The sequence below is a fragment of the Taudactylus pleione genome, unplaced genomic scaffold, assembly GCF_031769625.1.
Source record: "Taudactylus pleione unplaced genomic scaffold, aTauple2 ptg000490l, whole genome shotgun sequence".
NCBI classification, from domain to species: Eukaryota; Metazoa; Chordata; class Amphibia; order Anura; family Myobatrachidae; genus Taudactylus; species Taudactylus pleione.
This window is the reverse complement of record NW_028284892.1, coordinates 571,057-585,000: the sequence shown is the minus strand read 5'-3', so window position 1 is coordinate 585,000 and position 13,944 is coordinate 571,057. Positions and strand designations below refer to the sequence as shown.

General features: G+C 44.6%; 1 protein-coding gene across 8 annotated transcripts in view; it reads right to left on the bottom strand.

The window, feature by feature from the left end:
• LOC148502566 (death-associated protein kinase 2-like) overlaps positions 1 to 13,944 on the bottom strand; it is a 138,970-nt gene that overhangs the window by 8,630 nt on the left and 116,396 nt on the right. For all 8 annotated transcript variants that reach the window (XM_088449625.1, XM_088449630.1, XM_088449624.1 and 5 more), the window contains 6 exons: positions 12,552 to 12,681; positions 12,259 to 12,307; positions 10,406 to 10,432; positions 9,947 to 10,099; positions 8,948 to 8,993; positions 4,405 to 4,494 (listed from right to left, as the gene is read on the bottom strand). In XM_088449625.1, coding sequence (XP_088305751.1) covers positions 4,405 to 4,494; positions 8,948 to 8,993; positions 9,947 to 10,099; positions 10,406 to 10,432; positions 12,259 to 12,307; positions 12,552 to 12,681 — 495 coding nt within the window. The remainder of the gene's footprint in view (positions 1 to 4,404; positions 4,495 to 8,947; positions 8,994 to 9,946; positions 10,100 to 10,405; positions 10,433 to 12,258; positions 12,308 to 12,551; positions 12,682 to 13,944) is intronic.

The window sequence follows — 13,944 nt, the reverse complement described above, 5'->3', positions numbered from 1 at the left end:
TTGAAGGCACCATTCATGCCAGTGAGTCCGGAGAGAAGAGAACTACAGTATATAATCCTTATTCCCCCCCCCCCCTTAAATAATACAGATACCCCAGCACTACCAATCTTAATATAAGGATCCCATAACAAAGCAACAGGGAATATCATAATAAAAAGCATCCACATCTATCCAAATATCAAAAACATACATATACCCAAAGTAAATAAATAGAAATCAAACCTCCCCATAACACCCCACCCTGTATGGCCTAACCCCAACCCAGGCATACTTGGATCCCTTAAAAGAGAAAATACCCAAACACTAACTAAACCCCCCCAACCCAAGAGAAGGAATTTAAGAGCCACATGAGTGACAAGGGCAATAAACGTAATGGTCCTAAGCTAGGCTAAGCTCAGCTCCCCCGCATTATACGGATATAGCGTTCCACCTTACAGCATATTTTGCAATTTACAACCATATATAGCACAGCAAATAAAATAACACAGATACATAGTAAAATAACAATATAATAAGAGTAATAGGCAATAAAAGTAATGACTCCATTATAAGTAAATCAGTGAAGGCGGATCATCCCTCTCCAGACACTATAGATAAAGTCATGCCAGGACATCCCGGAGAACGTCAGCATAATAAAAGCGACCAACTGAGGACATCTAAAAACAGCCAGAAGAAGACAAAATGGAGAGCCGGAGACCATGAAACTGACTCTGTACTTGGATTAATTGGAAAGGAAATTGTTGGATCACCGCAGAAACAGCTGGGAAGACTTATCTTGTAGTAACTAAGGGCCTGATTCAGAGCCGAACGCTCTGACCAGAGCGCTCGCTCTGAATCAGGGCCGTCCCAGCTAAATTTGGATCGGCTTCCTGGCCGCTCGCATAGCTGTGGGTGCCCAGCCACAGCTTATGCGAGCGGCCAAAAAGATGGTAGCGGACCATCGGGCTTGCGACGAGACCCTGCGGTAGGGTCTCGCTTCCGCAAGCCCGGAAGTGATTTTGGCTCTATTAGAGCCAAAATCACTCCCACTGACATCCATTACTGATGTCAGTGGGGCCAGACTCAGACGGTAGGCATTCCCATGGAACGCCTCCGTCTGGCAGTCACGCCCACCAAAGGGGGCGTGCTGTCAATCAACATCGACAGCACGCCCCCTTTGGTGCGAGACCCGGAGCGACGGAGAGCCCGTCGCTATCCGGGTCTCGCGCATGCGCACGACGGAGCTCCCTCCGTCGTGCGCATGCGCAGTGGGGCAACATCGACACGTTTGCGAGCGTCCTTTGCTCGCAAACGGGTCTGAATGACCCCCTAAGTACCAAATGGCTAAGCAGCTCCAGCTAAGCAAAAAACAGCATAAGGATCTTTGTAATCCAGAATTGCAATAACTAATTTCAGGAAAAGTCCCGAACACAGGTGCTGTATGGTGTATGGGGGGCCCAGGCGATCACAGACTGAATAGTAAAGGAGCCATTTGCAGAAGCAGGTATCAAACAGGATTCCAGGATCTGCGCAGATTTAATCCTCTTTGTTAGTTCAGGTGAAGTAGCTGTAGTAATAGTGTCATGGCATAACTCTGGACAAACAGAAAGCAACTCAGTATGAAGCTCTGCCACTTTTAAGGGGGGCATCCACTACACGATTTTAGCAGGCGATAGAACGATAATGACGTTATCGTTCAATCGTTTAAAAATAGTTTATAAATCGTGCAGTGTTTGGTCGTTAACGATCAACAATGCGCGCTCCTGCTGGTCGTTTGATCGTCTCATCAGTCGACTGAACATGCAGGTCAATTTCACTTCATCTATTAAAGATCGTTTGCAAATCGTTCAGACTGAAAGATAAAATTTCAAGGGAAAAAAAATCAAGGGAAAATAGTTTAGAGGTTGGACAGGGAGTAGACTTTTGTTCTGAATGAAGGATAGCCTGGAGAAGCTGTGCCATGGTGACCACAGGACTCTCAGGGAAAGGGAGTTGCACAGAGACCCTCAGCACTTTATGGAAAAAGGGGCAGTCACACCCCTCCTCCCCCCCCCTCCAAACACACACAACAATGCAAGATGGCGGACGGCAGGAGTCGCAGGACCACAGAAGCCACCAAAGGGGAACATAATAGCCTGGACAGTGTCCTCCAACTGCCCAGAAAACTAGTCGGGGGCCAGATGCAGCAAACGCCGGGACCAGGAGAAACCAGGGCCGAATCCAAGATGGCGCCCGCGACTAGGAGAGACTGCAGAGGAATCATCAGTGTCTGTAACACAACAGGCAGGGAGCACACACGAGCCACAGGACTCCCAGAGCCTGTAGAGGTACAGTAAGTATGCAGCAAGTATAGAATGCCAGGAACTGTGCAGGGTAATCAGGATAATTGTGCAGGATATCGGGTCCTAGGAGCTATGGAGTGAACATCCTATAACCAGCCCGTCCAGGCCACGCCCCCCTTCCAGATGCTACTTTAATAAAATAATAAATGGACAGCACCTTAGATGTTTTGTTTTTCCACAAGTCCTTTGGTTTTGGTGGGGGGGGGAATAAGGCTGTGCGTCTCACACATAGGAGGGAACTCCCCCTGCCAGCACAGTCTGCGTAATGGTTAGCGTCACTGCCTCACAGCAATGAGGTCACAGGTTCAATTCCCACCACGGCCCTAACTGTGTGGAGTTTGTGTTGTCGAAGCCGGATGGTTGGCTGAGACCTAAATTGTAAAATTAAAATGCACGACGCCATTTTATGTTGCCCCTGACGACGCCATCTTGCGTCGTCAGCATGAAACCATTGTGTGCGATGCTAATATGTTATTATTAGCATCGTGCGACTACATTGCTACCGCATATTGTTAAAAATCCTACCATACCCCATACGCACATTAAATCACACATATAATATACAAGATGCACAGTTGCGCTGTTTAGCAAAGCACTCTGCACATAAAAACGCACCACGCATATTAGTGACTATACGCAATATCCCCACACTGACACATTGCATACTTACACAAAAAGGTTACCTAGCATAAAGGTTAATATTAAAGATTTTATACGTTATCAAATCTATTGTGAAATGCAGGTATTTGATATCTAGGGTTTAGTACATGATCAGCAGACAGTGTTTGGTGCTATTCTAAACCACTGTGTATTTACAGATGTCCGGTTCCATCGGCAAGGAGATCGCAACATGCGTCTGCGAATTATGGATCATAGAGAGATAAGCATTGTAATGTACTCTGTAATGTAATGTTTATTAGATGGTTTAGACTTGTTCTTCGGCGGGAAAACGCACACAAAGAGCTGTTGGAGGCTGAACTATTACAATACAAAATGACCTATGAACTGTATCGTAACAGAAGAACCAAGAGGAAGAACCAATGGGATTATGCCTACTTGTTCTATTGTATTGCCTCTGCAAGGGTACATATGCAAGCACCCTGGATCTGGCAGTTAGTCATCTTTTCTTTCTGTTGGCGGAGGTTTCATAGTTGATGCCGGGAAATCAGGATCCAGAGCGCATGTGTATGTATCGACTGTTCCTTGTATTCTGTATAACCTTTGCGTTAATTGTTTTAGAGATCAAGGCGTGTAACTATATGCTTTTTATGTGAATAATAAAACTTTTGTGCTTTGGAACCACACTCAGTCTGGAAAGCGATTATTTGAAATGCGTAGGCAAACGCTAAACAGCGACTTTAGGGTATAAAGGTTTACTAGGAATTCATAATATATTCTCCCTGTGTTTGTGTGGGTTTCCTCTGGGTGCTCCGGTTTCCTCCCACACTTCAAAAATATACTGCTAGGTTAAGTTGGCTCCCAAATTTTATTTTACCCGTGTGTGTACATGTGGCAAGGAATATAGAGTAAACGCCACTGAGGCAGGGACAGATGTGAATGGCCAAATATTCTCTGTAACTACCGCTGCGGAATGTGTGTGCGCTATAGAAGTAACTGGTAATAAATAAAATTTCCCCGCCTAATGTCTCTTTCCCACACCATGCTCATTTCACATAATCTCCCACAAAATTACACCTACTTTTCACAAGCCCCTCCCCCATGAGCCTCCCATTGTGATAGGATAGATTTATAGTCCTGGGTGGCGCCTTCCTTAACCACCAATATGCCATTGCTATAATTATCAGTATAATGGTTTTTAATGGTCTGTGATGCAGTTACCCATGGAACTACATGTCCAAGCATGTCCTATAACCATTGGTGGAATGACTATTTCTGGTCACCAACTATAATAGGTGACCTATGGCTCAGCCCTTAGGACAGCCCTACATCTGGTCTATAGATCAAACCAATAGGCACTGTACAAATTATACACTGTCCCTTTTAATTGCTGCATATTTCATTTGATGCAATGTGAAAATAAGCAGTTTACATTTTAATTACGGTCGATATTCTCAGGTCTCACCTTCCACTTCCGTCTAGCATTGAACTTCTTGAAATTCTTCATGTTAATAGAGGATCGACTCCGGTTCATGGCCTGTTTCCTGTTCAGTGGCTGTAGGAGACAGAAACTTCTACTTAGTGCAGTGGTTCCCAAACCTTGCGCTGTGGCACCCTGGGGTGCCTCAGGACACTTGCAGGGGTGCCTCAGGTTGGTGGTCCAGCCCCAAGTCACATTATTTATGATCAATGTAATGTAAATATGTGGACACACAGAAGCACAAACCTGTACACCACCACAGAACTGAGTATAAAGATGACAGGTAAGCACAATTTATGTCACTTTACTACATTGTGTTCTGAATTTCTCAATCATAAACTTTTGGCTTAGGGGTGCCGTTAAAACAATGCTGATACACTAGGGCGCCTTGGTTCCAAAAAGTTTTGGGAACCTCTGACAGTGTATACACATTAGTTATTTCACACGAAGCTAAAGCTCCACCTGCTGGCAGGGAGAGGGCACAGCACTGCATGAAATCATTGTTTATTTGTAAGGCGCCACAGATTCTGCAGCGCTAGACAGAAAGCATTATAAAGCAAAAATAAAGTAAACAGGAGCATAAAACAAGTAAAAGGATTACGCAAAAATGACAACAGACCAACATAAAAAGAATATGACACAGAACAGGTACAAACGAGAATGTATGCTAAAGAAGCGCTTGTATAGTGGATAGTGCTTAAATGTAATACCAGCAATAGTGAAACATACACACAATAACACTCAATACATATAACGTAGATAAATGTTTAAGCACTTTCAGTGAAAAATGAAATTCCAAAGAATCAAAAGAAACTGTACGGATAATGTAACCTTTAAAGAACAAAGCAACTTTCTCAAAAAAAGATTCTTGGAAAGAAATTATTCAGAAAAAAACATCGATCACAGTTTGAAAAGAGTAGAAGAAATGCAAAGAGAAGATCTGCTACTCTACAAAAATAAAAAAGAACAGAGCCCGCCTAAGACCCTTTTCATCACTCAATACAATAGCTACACTAAGGGATTGGAAAAGAGTCTAAAGAAACATTGGCACCTATTGGAACTTGATACAGAGATAAAAAATTAAATTACCAGCAAGCCCAGTATTGTCTACAAGAAAGCACGAACTCTACAAAACATACTTACGGAAAGTTGTTTACCTCCAGAGAGACTGAATTTTACACAGAAACAAAAAGGATTTAATCACTGTCTAAATTGTGAAGCCTGCAGGGAAACAGGCAAGAAATCCACCAAAACGATTACAGAATTTTGTGCCTGATTCAGACCCACTCGCGAGCGGCTGTCCGCTCGCAAGTGGGTCGATGGTGTGCACTGAGCATGCGCACGACGGAGGGAGCTCCGACATGCGCGAGATGCGACGAGCGAAGGACTTTCCTTCGCTCGTTGTGTCTGATCAAAGGGGGCGTGCTGTCGATGTTGATTGACAGCACGCCCCCTTTGGTGGGCGTGCCTCCCAGACGGGGGCGTTCCCAAGGGAACGCCTACCGTCAGCAGCCAGCCCACTGACATCACTAGTGATGTCAGTGGGAGTGATTTTGGCTCTGATAGAGCCAAAATCACTCCAGGGCTTGTGGTCGAAAAACCCGACCACAGGCTTCTGGTCGCACTGGCGATGGTCGCGATTGTCAAGACCATCGCGACCATCATCCTGCACGCTCATATGAGCTGTGGGTGGTGACCCACAGCTATACGAGCGTCCAGGAGGACGCTCCATTTTTATGGAGGACGGCCCTCATTCAGAGCGAGCGCTCTGCTCAGAGCGTCCGGCTCTGAATGAGGGCCTTTGTTCTAATACGAACAAGAAAAAATTCAACATCACTCAGAGTTTGAGCTGCCACACCGAAGGTGTGGTTTACCTACTGGAATGTCCTTGCGGACTCCAGTATGTAGGCCGAACGATAAGGCAATTAAAAACAAGAATAGGAGAACATGTTTACAACATACATAAAGGTCTAACCACACACAGTGTCTCCAATCACTTTTTGATGCACCATAACAAAGATCCTAAAGGAATGAAATTTATGGCAATTAAAAAAGTGGAAAAAGATTGGAGAGGGGGCCAATATATAGAAAAAATTTCAAGAACAGAAACTGAATGGATATACAGAATTGGAACCCTACACCCCAAGGGTCTAAATATAGACTTTGATTTAGGAACTTTTCTCAAATTATAATCTGTATCAATTTTTCGTTTAAAGACTGATTGATTTTATATTTATTTATTGTTTATATGATACAATCCAGCAACAAATGGAACAACATGATACACTTTACTGATAATGTAATGTAAATGTTTGTCTGTTAGCATTCTGTGATTTTACATTCGCATTAATTGGCTTATTATTAAACCAATTATAACTGCACACTACTTTTAAACAGATTTTATTAATAAAATTAATTTATCATTTTTATTGTTTACACATATTAAAGAAAAGCACACTTTTAGATTGCCCAGCTTTTTATCCCGTTATCCGGCTAAATATGCGGGATTGAGACATATCTGATTGACATAATTAACCAGCCAATTACCAGGCTAGCACAAGGATAAAAGGTGAACAAGGGCTTCACAGCAACACCTTGATAAAGTCCTACCGGATGAAACGCGTTGGTGTTTAGACTACCCCTGACGTCACTATTCCAGTGAGCGCGAATTCCTCTCCATGAGAACGGCAGATTTCCACCAGGCAGAAGAGTGCAGAAAGACGCTGCTCCGGCGAGCCACTGATATTACAAGCGGCAGACGGAATTGTCATACAGCTGATTATACTGCAGCCGCCTGGACACAGCCAGCCCCCGCACGGAGAAGATCTTACATAGGGACAGGTAGGGTCAGTTTATCCCACTTACCCTGGTATCCAGCGCCCACGTCTTAATGGGGAAACCTTTTCAGGACACTTCATTTTTCACTGAAAGCGCTTAAACATTTATCTACGTTATATGTATTGAGTGTTATTGTGTGTATGTTTCACTATTGCAGGTATTACATTTAAGCACTATCCACTATACAAGCGCTTCTTTAGCATACATTAACCCTTACCTGGCCAGTGATCTGGCCATTTAAAAGAAAGCTGCTTATCACTGGGAGCGCATGATTCATTATTATATAGGTACAAACGAGAGACAATGGGCAAGAGACATGAAACAGAAGGAAGAGAGTCATGTTTGTGAGAGCTTCCAGTGTAATGCTGGGTACACACTAGACGATATGTTGTCCGATCCGGTGGATCGAACGACATATCTGGCGCATCGGCCAGTGTGTACCCGCTATGTAGCGTAATATGCGTGCTCCCGCGGGTCGTCAGCAACATCGCCTGTCCGATGGGCGATATTGTCAGCGGGGGGCATGCTGCCAAATGCAGCGCATGGTATCGGTGCTGGGTACACATCGCTAAGTGTTTACCCAGCTTAAGTGAGGGGGGCGCAGAGACAAAATTAGCTTGTTGCAAGGGGGTGCAGAGGGAGCAGTCTCAGGCAAAAGGTAGGTTTTGAGAAAACGCTTATAGATTTGCAGGTTGTGAGACAGTCTGGGAGTTCCTGAGATGGGTGCAGCACAGGAGAAATCTTGGAGACGGCAGCAGTGCGAGTTGATAACTAGGCTGAGGAGAGGCACAGGTCAGAGGCAGAGAGGAGGGGACAGGCAGGAGTGACAAGGTCAGAGATGTATGGAGTGACAGCTTTGTAGATGAGGCCGAGCCGCTGGAGGAATTGGCGAGCTAGTGTGCTACTTTGCCGAGTGGGGCAGCGGAAGAGGAGCGACGTAAGAGAAAGATTCTCGTTGCCGCAGTTACGTCGGAGTGAAGAGGGAAGAGATGAGAAGGTCAGTTAGCAGAAGATTGCAGTAGTCAGGATGGGTAATGATGAGAGTGAATGGGGGCATTAGTGATGTGTTCAGTGAGAAAGGGGCGTATACAAGAAATGCTATGAAGGAGGCGACAGGAACTGGATATATTTGGAGGGAGGAGGCAAAAAGGACACCAAGGAATCCTGTCTGTGCAACAGGACAGTTGTTCATCAGCAGAGAAGGGAGGAGAGTGGGTTGGGGGTGGGAGGGGATTGTAAACTCAGATTAGGGTATGCTGAACGTTAGGTAGATTTGGGACATCCAGTTAGAGATGGCGGAGAAATAGGCCCAAACTGTGGGAGAAATCAGAGAAGGAGAGGCAAATATAAATAGGGAATGACGGGAAATGCACTTTCAGAAGCCTGTGGTCCAGCCTGAACCTGCTGCCAGCTGCTTGGTGCATGCAGCATCAACATCATTTGTAACACATCTGGGTATATACAGTGGACACTAGATGGACTTGGAAGGCTGCATTTTGTTGCACCATGTCTCAGGCTGGGCGGCCCACATATGCAAAAAAATGATTGTTGCTGTTATTTCACTTGATGCAAAGTTGTACCGTCCTCCTGCCAGCAGGTGGGGTAATACCCTGACTAGTCTGCTGATAAAACATTTCAAAACTGTGCAGACAACACAAAGACATTATGCAGAATACAGCTGATCACTAACCTTAATCCACGGGTGAATGAGACACTCCACTGCCGTCATCCTGTCACTATAGAGAGCGAAGGGAAAAACATTTACAACAGTCTCCCAGTCATGTACAGTAAGCAGAAGCATAGCCCCTCAGATCTGCCAGAACATTATGTGGATTATACATATATGGGACCATTTACTATCTCAGCTCTATCTGTGCCATATGTTGCGTGCTGAAGCAGTCTCGCTGGTTATGTAAAATTAGCACTCGTTTAAATGTAATCATTTTTTTTTTAAAGAACATATTTTGAGCATATGCTGAAATATGAAACCACACTTAAGTCATTGTTGTGGACAAACATGTGCTTAGGGTAACGTGTATATTACATTAACATTCTACCATACTGTAACTGTTAGACCCCTAAAACGGAAAAAGGACAGACCAAAAAGCTACATCTATGTACTAATAATTGTGGCACTGCCGCAATTATTATGCATCCATCTCACCTGGAATATTTTCATATTTAAATAAAAATATCCCGACTATGTATTACGGGGAACGTGCAGGGACAGAGGTTGCGGTAACCGCGAGTTATATCCCCGGCATTTAGCAGAAGACTTCCCCGGGAGAAGCTGACACCGCGCACAGCATCAGCCTCCAGGACTGGCTGGTGGCTGTGAGAGATGGAAAGATCTCTATGCTTCGCCGGGAGCCCCCATAGGCTAACAGTAGCTTACACCATCTGAAGATGGCATAAACTACAGGGGCTAAACTCTGAATAGCTTTTGTATGCGATAGAAAAGAAATTGTTAATCTGAGGTAGCCTAAAACTTTTTTTTCACTAAAAAAACAAACAAAACCAAGCCTAATAAGGAATGCGGGGTTGTTACCCTGCAGTGCAGAGCAGCAGTGGGAGAAGCTAGTATAGTATGGTTGTATCAGAAGCAGCAGGAGCAGGAAGGTTGTATCCAACATGCACCAGTGAGGGAGACTACGCCACAAGTGGTCAGAGGTAAGTATGTATAACGTACCTGGGATTTTTCACTAGCAGCTGCTGTATGAAGTCTTTGGCCATGTCACTAGTCTGCTTGAAGTAACGATCGTCAAACTCGTAGTTCCCGGACACCACGTTCGTCAGTGTTTCGGCATCTGTCTCACCTTGGAACGGCGACAAACCGCTGAGTCTGCAGGAAGCACAGAACATAATGAGGTTATAGCGCTGACCACATGCGTTGGCTCCACAGACACACATCATAACTGGCACATTGGAGACATTATCAAAAGTCCCATTAGGACACACACACAAATTGCACATTATATAAAATTTATGCTCTACTATACAATAATTAGTGTCCAACAAACGGGCCATAGTAAAATGAACATATTTCTGGTGTGGGAAAGGTTTTGAAGATGTAGACAATGTTCCAATAAGTGAATTTCTTATTATTACGTTAGTATTGTCTTGTGAAACAGGAATAGAGTGTACTTACAGAATATATGTAATTACTCCGATACTCCTAGAAAAAAAAAAAACGAAAAACATAAAAATGTTGAAATATATCAGCCCTCTCCAGAATTTTTTATTTTAAAGTAGAATTCTTTTGGGTGGGCAATTACACAAACTACTCCCTAAATTCCTTACTTCCCCGTCACATACCATTGGGGATGCCCATTGTGGTCTCCGTGATAAGTGATCTATTAACAAACATTTCTGTAATCTGGTAAAGTGGATGAAATCTCTCAGCGCATACTATGCATTCACCACAAGAGGGAGTCAGTGAGACAGAATGTCATGTAACATCCTTGATAATCTGCCACAGTGATTGATTCAGAGGTGGCCGCTAATCCAGTCACAACTGTGACTTTATATGCAACAGTACTGAGAATTAATGCCATTGCCGGAGCCAGTGTCATTTGTACAGCCTGCGGCTATAATCCAACGCTTGCGCACAAAGTCGCACCACGGAACTTATGAGCACCTCCATGGCTAGCTCAGAATGTCTGTCGGAACTAAGCCGCCGGGGCCAGTGAAACCGCGTACAAAAGGCAACACGCCCACAAAATGGTTGTGACACACCCGGTTACCTCCCATAAGTGTACACTGACTGTCTCTGCCTCCAAACACTCTCTACGGCCACCATCCGTAAACCATCACGCCGCATGGACTGTGCGACTGCGCAGACACCGCCATTGCGCCCAGCTCTGAATCGGGTCCTCAGTTGTTCATATGAGGCAATGGGATGAATTACAAAAGTCTCTGTCTGTTCTTCTCCTTTGTCTGTGTAATTATTATTTCTGCATAATGGGGAGATCTGCAGGTGGTCTTCAAGTTGTACAATTTAGCTGAAAGGCCATCTGAAGGCTACTGAAAGCGTCACTATCTGCTAAACTTAGGTGCACTTGCTGGTCTCTAAACTATCTACTTGTGAGCTGGGGATTTTAGCTGTGTATTATTTCTGATTGGCAAGACGGGAGGCATAGACTTTGGACCCTTCACCCCCTTCCATACTCACTATATAATTAGATGCCAGTCACACTTCGCTGCAACAATGTAGTCACAGCTAAGTGTGACACAACAACAATTAACCCTTTGTGCTACGTGGAAATTCCCGTTATCATAGGGGAGCAGAAACGAGAAAAACAAGGGTGGCTAATAATTTTACTATCAAGTAGAGGATAGGAATCTGGATAAAACTGAAAGAACATCTCCATAATAGCTGAAACTCAGACGTGATCTTTAAAGTGGATCCGTCAGCTACACACTAGTCTGGTCTCTGGATTATTATTCATGTGCTGCCTCAGCCAGGTCACCAGATCCTGCCCACGCACTGACTGCCTCATCTGTGTGTAGGAAACAGCTCTGTGAGGGGTCGGTGAGGGGGCTGCCTCCAAATGCATTACTAGACAAAAAAAAACTTTGCTGTGACGTTTTTACCTTTGAATTCAATGGGCAGCGGGTGCCCAAAATATGAGACAATGAGCAATGTGCGGAGACCGTGGTTTCATCAGCGCAGGTAATGTATCGCCATTACAGCCACAGGCGATTACATTTTGAATTAACAGCTTTGGTCTTCCATACTGCCCCAAAGTAATCAGGTGAATGGTACACTTTACGGTCTACGGCAGGGGTGGCCAATAAATGCGCCCAAACTGTTGTAGAACTACATATCCCAGCATGCCCTACCACAGTTTTGCTATTTGGCCATGCTTAACTGTTGCAGGGCATGCTGGCTGGGATGTGTAGTTCAACATCAGCTGGAGGGCAGCTTGTTGCCCGCCCCTGGTCTGCGTTATACATTGGACAGGTGTGCTTTGAAGCCCGGACACGACGAGGCCTACTTACCACATGTCTGTGGGTGATCCCAGTTGTTCATAGTTTATAACCTCCGGAGCTGTACAAGAAAGACATCAAATTTATTTAGGATTATTAACTGGTTGAAAATGAAAAAAAAAAAACCCTCAGACCCTTCCATTAATGTCATCAAGACCATATTCCATGCTTGGACCAACTAGATCCACCAGCTAATGCAGTATTCTATCCTAGGTCATCTAATTCCACCTAAAAGTAGATGTTTCCATGGTTCTGGGTGGAATTAGCTTCTATAAAGTCATAAAAGTAAATTTTGGTCATCTTACCGATGTACTGAGGGGTTCCGCACAGGCTTTTAAATATTGCCCCGTCTTCAATTTTCTGGGCCAAGCCAAAGTCGATGATCTTAATCTTTGGGTGCGGCACATCCTTCTGAAGCAGCATAATGTTTTCAGGCTTAGAGGAAGAGATGGAAAAGGACGAGAATGATGTTGGAAACGTGGCCTGGTGGCATCTCACGTACAACGCTCAGTATGGAGGCCACAGTAGGGTCACTATCATAGGAAATAGGTCTCCTGTACTACAGATAAGCCCTCCCCTCCCCCTGTAACAGGTGGAAGCTCAGTCATGTGATCCCATGAATGCCAAAATGTACCCAGGTATCGCTTCTGGGGTCTGTCAGCCTAAACTAGTAGGTGTAGGGGGCTTGCCGAACGCCTCATAATAGGATTGATGCATCAAACTTTGTAAAGAGGACCAGTGGGGTAGTGACCCAAACCAAACAATCAGCTTCTAGCTATCAATATATAGACTGTATTTGATAAATTATAGCTAGCAGCTGATTGGTTGCTATGGCCAAACACCTCTACTTGTCCACTTTGGAAGATTTGATAAATCTGCCCCAATGTGTGACAGTTAAAAACCCAGAAGTTTGTAATTCTGGACTTGGGGGGTCTATTTACTAATAATCGTAGACCAGCCACAATTATCTTCTATACATATCGCCGGGAATATTTTCATTGTTAATGAAAATATCCCCTGTATGTACCAAGGGGAACTCGCAAGGACAGCGGTTGGGGTAACCACTGTCCCTGCAAGTTCTATCCCCAGCATATTGTAGAAGTGTTATACAGAAGTGACACGTCCCCGGGGATAGCGGACACTACGTACACACGGTGTCAGCTTCCGGAGCCGGCTGGGAGAGAGATTGAAAGATCTCTTCTGCTCCGGAGCCCCCATAGGCTTTTGCACATGTGTATATCTCCAAGAAAATTGCACCAACACCATTTTCCTGGTGATTTCTGCAGTGTCAGCGGAAAGGGGAGTATAGTGTACGGGTGAGCGGTGAGGAACCTACTTGACTCAGGACACCCTGCACCCATTGTAGAGACACCATTGCCTAGACTTAAGGACATCTGCTAAAATGGACTAAAACAGAAAAATGTCCTACTCATGGGACACCCTCATTTGTCTGCTTTTGTTTTAAATTGTAATGCACTATGAGAACGATGAGGTACATAGATCCCTTAAGAGTTGACTTTCCTCACATTTCTAGATAGTTGGGCTGAAGCAGGTAGAGAAGGGGAGGGGTATACAAGATGCCTTTTGGAATAAGGTCCTTGCCGGATGCCCTTGAAGCAACAAGTTTAGGTGAAAGTAGCAGAGATACTGCACCCGTACAGGAAATAGTACACTAAAGCTAGGTACACACTAGACGAT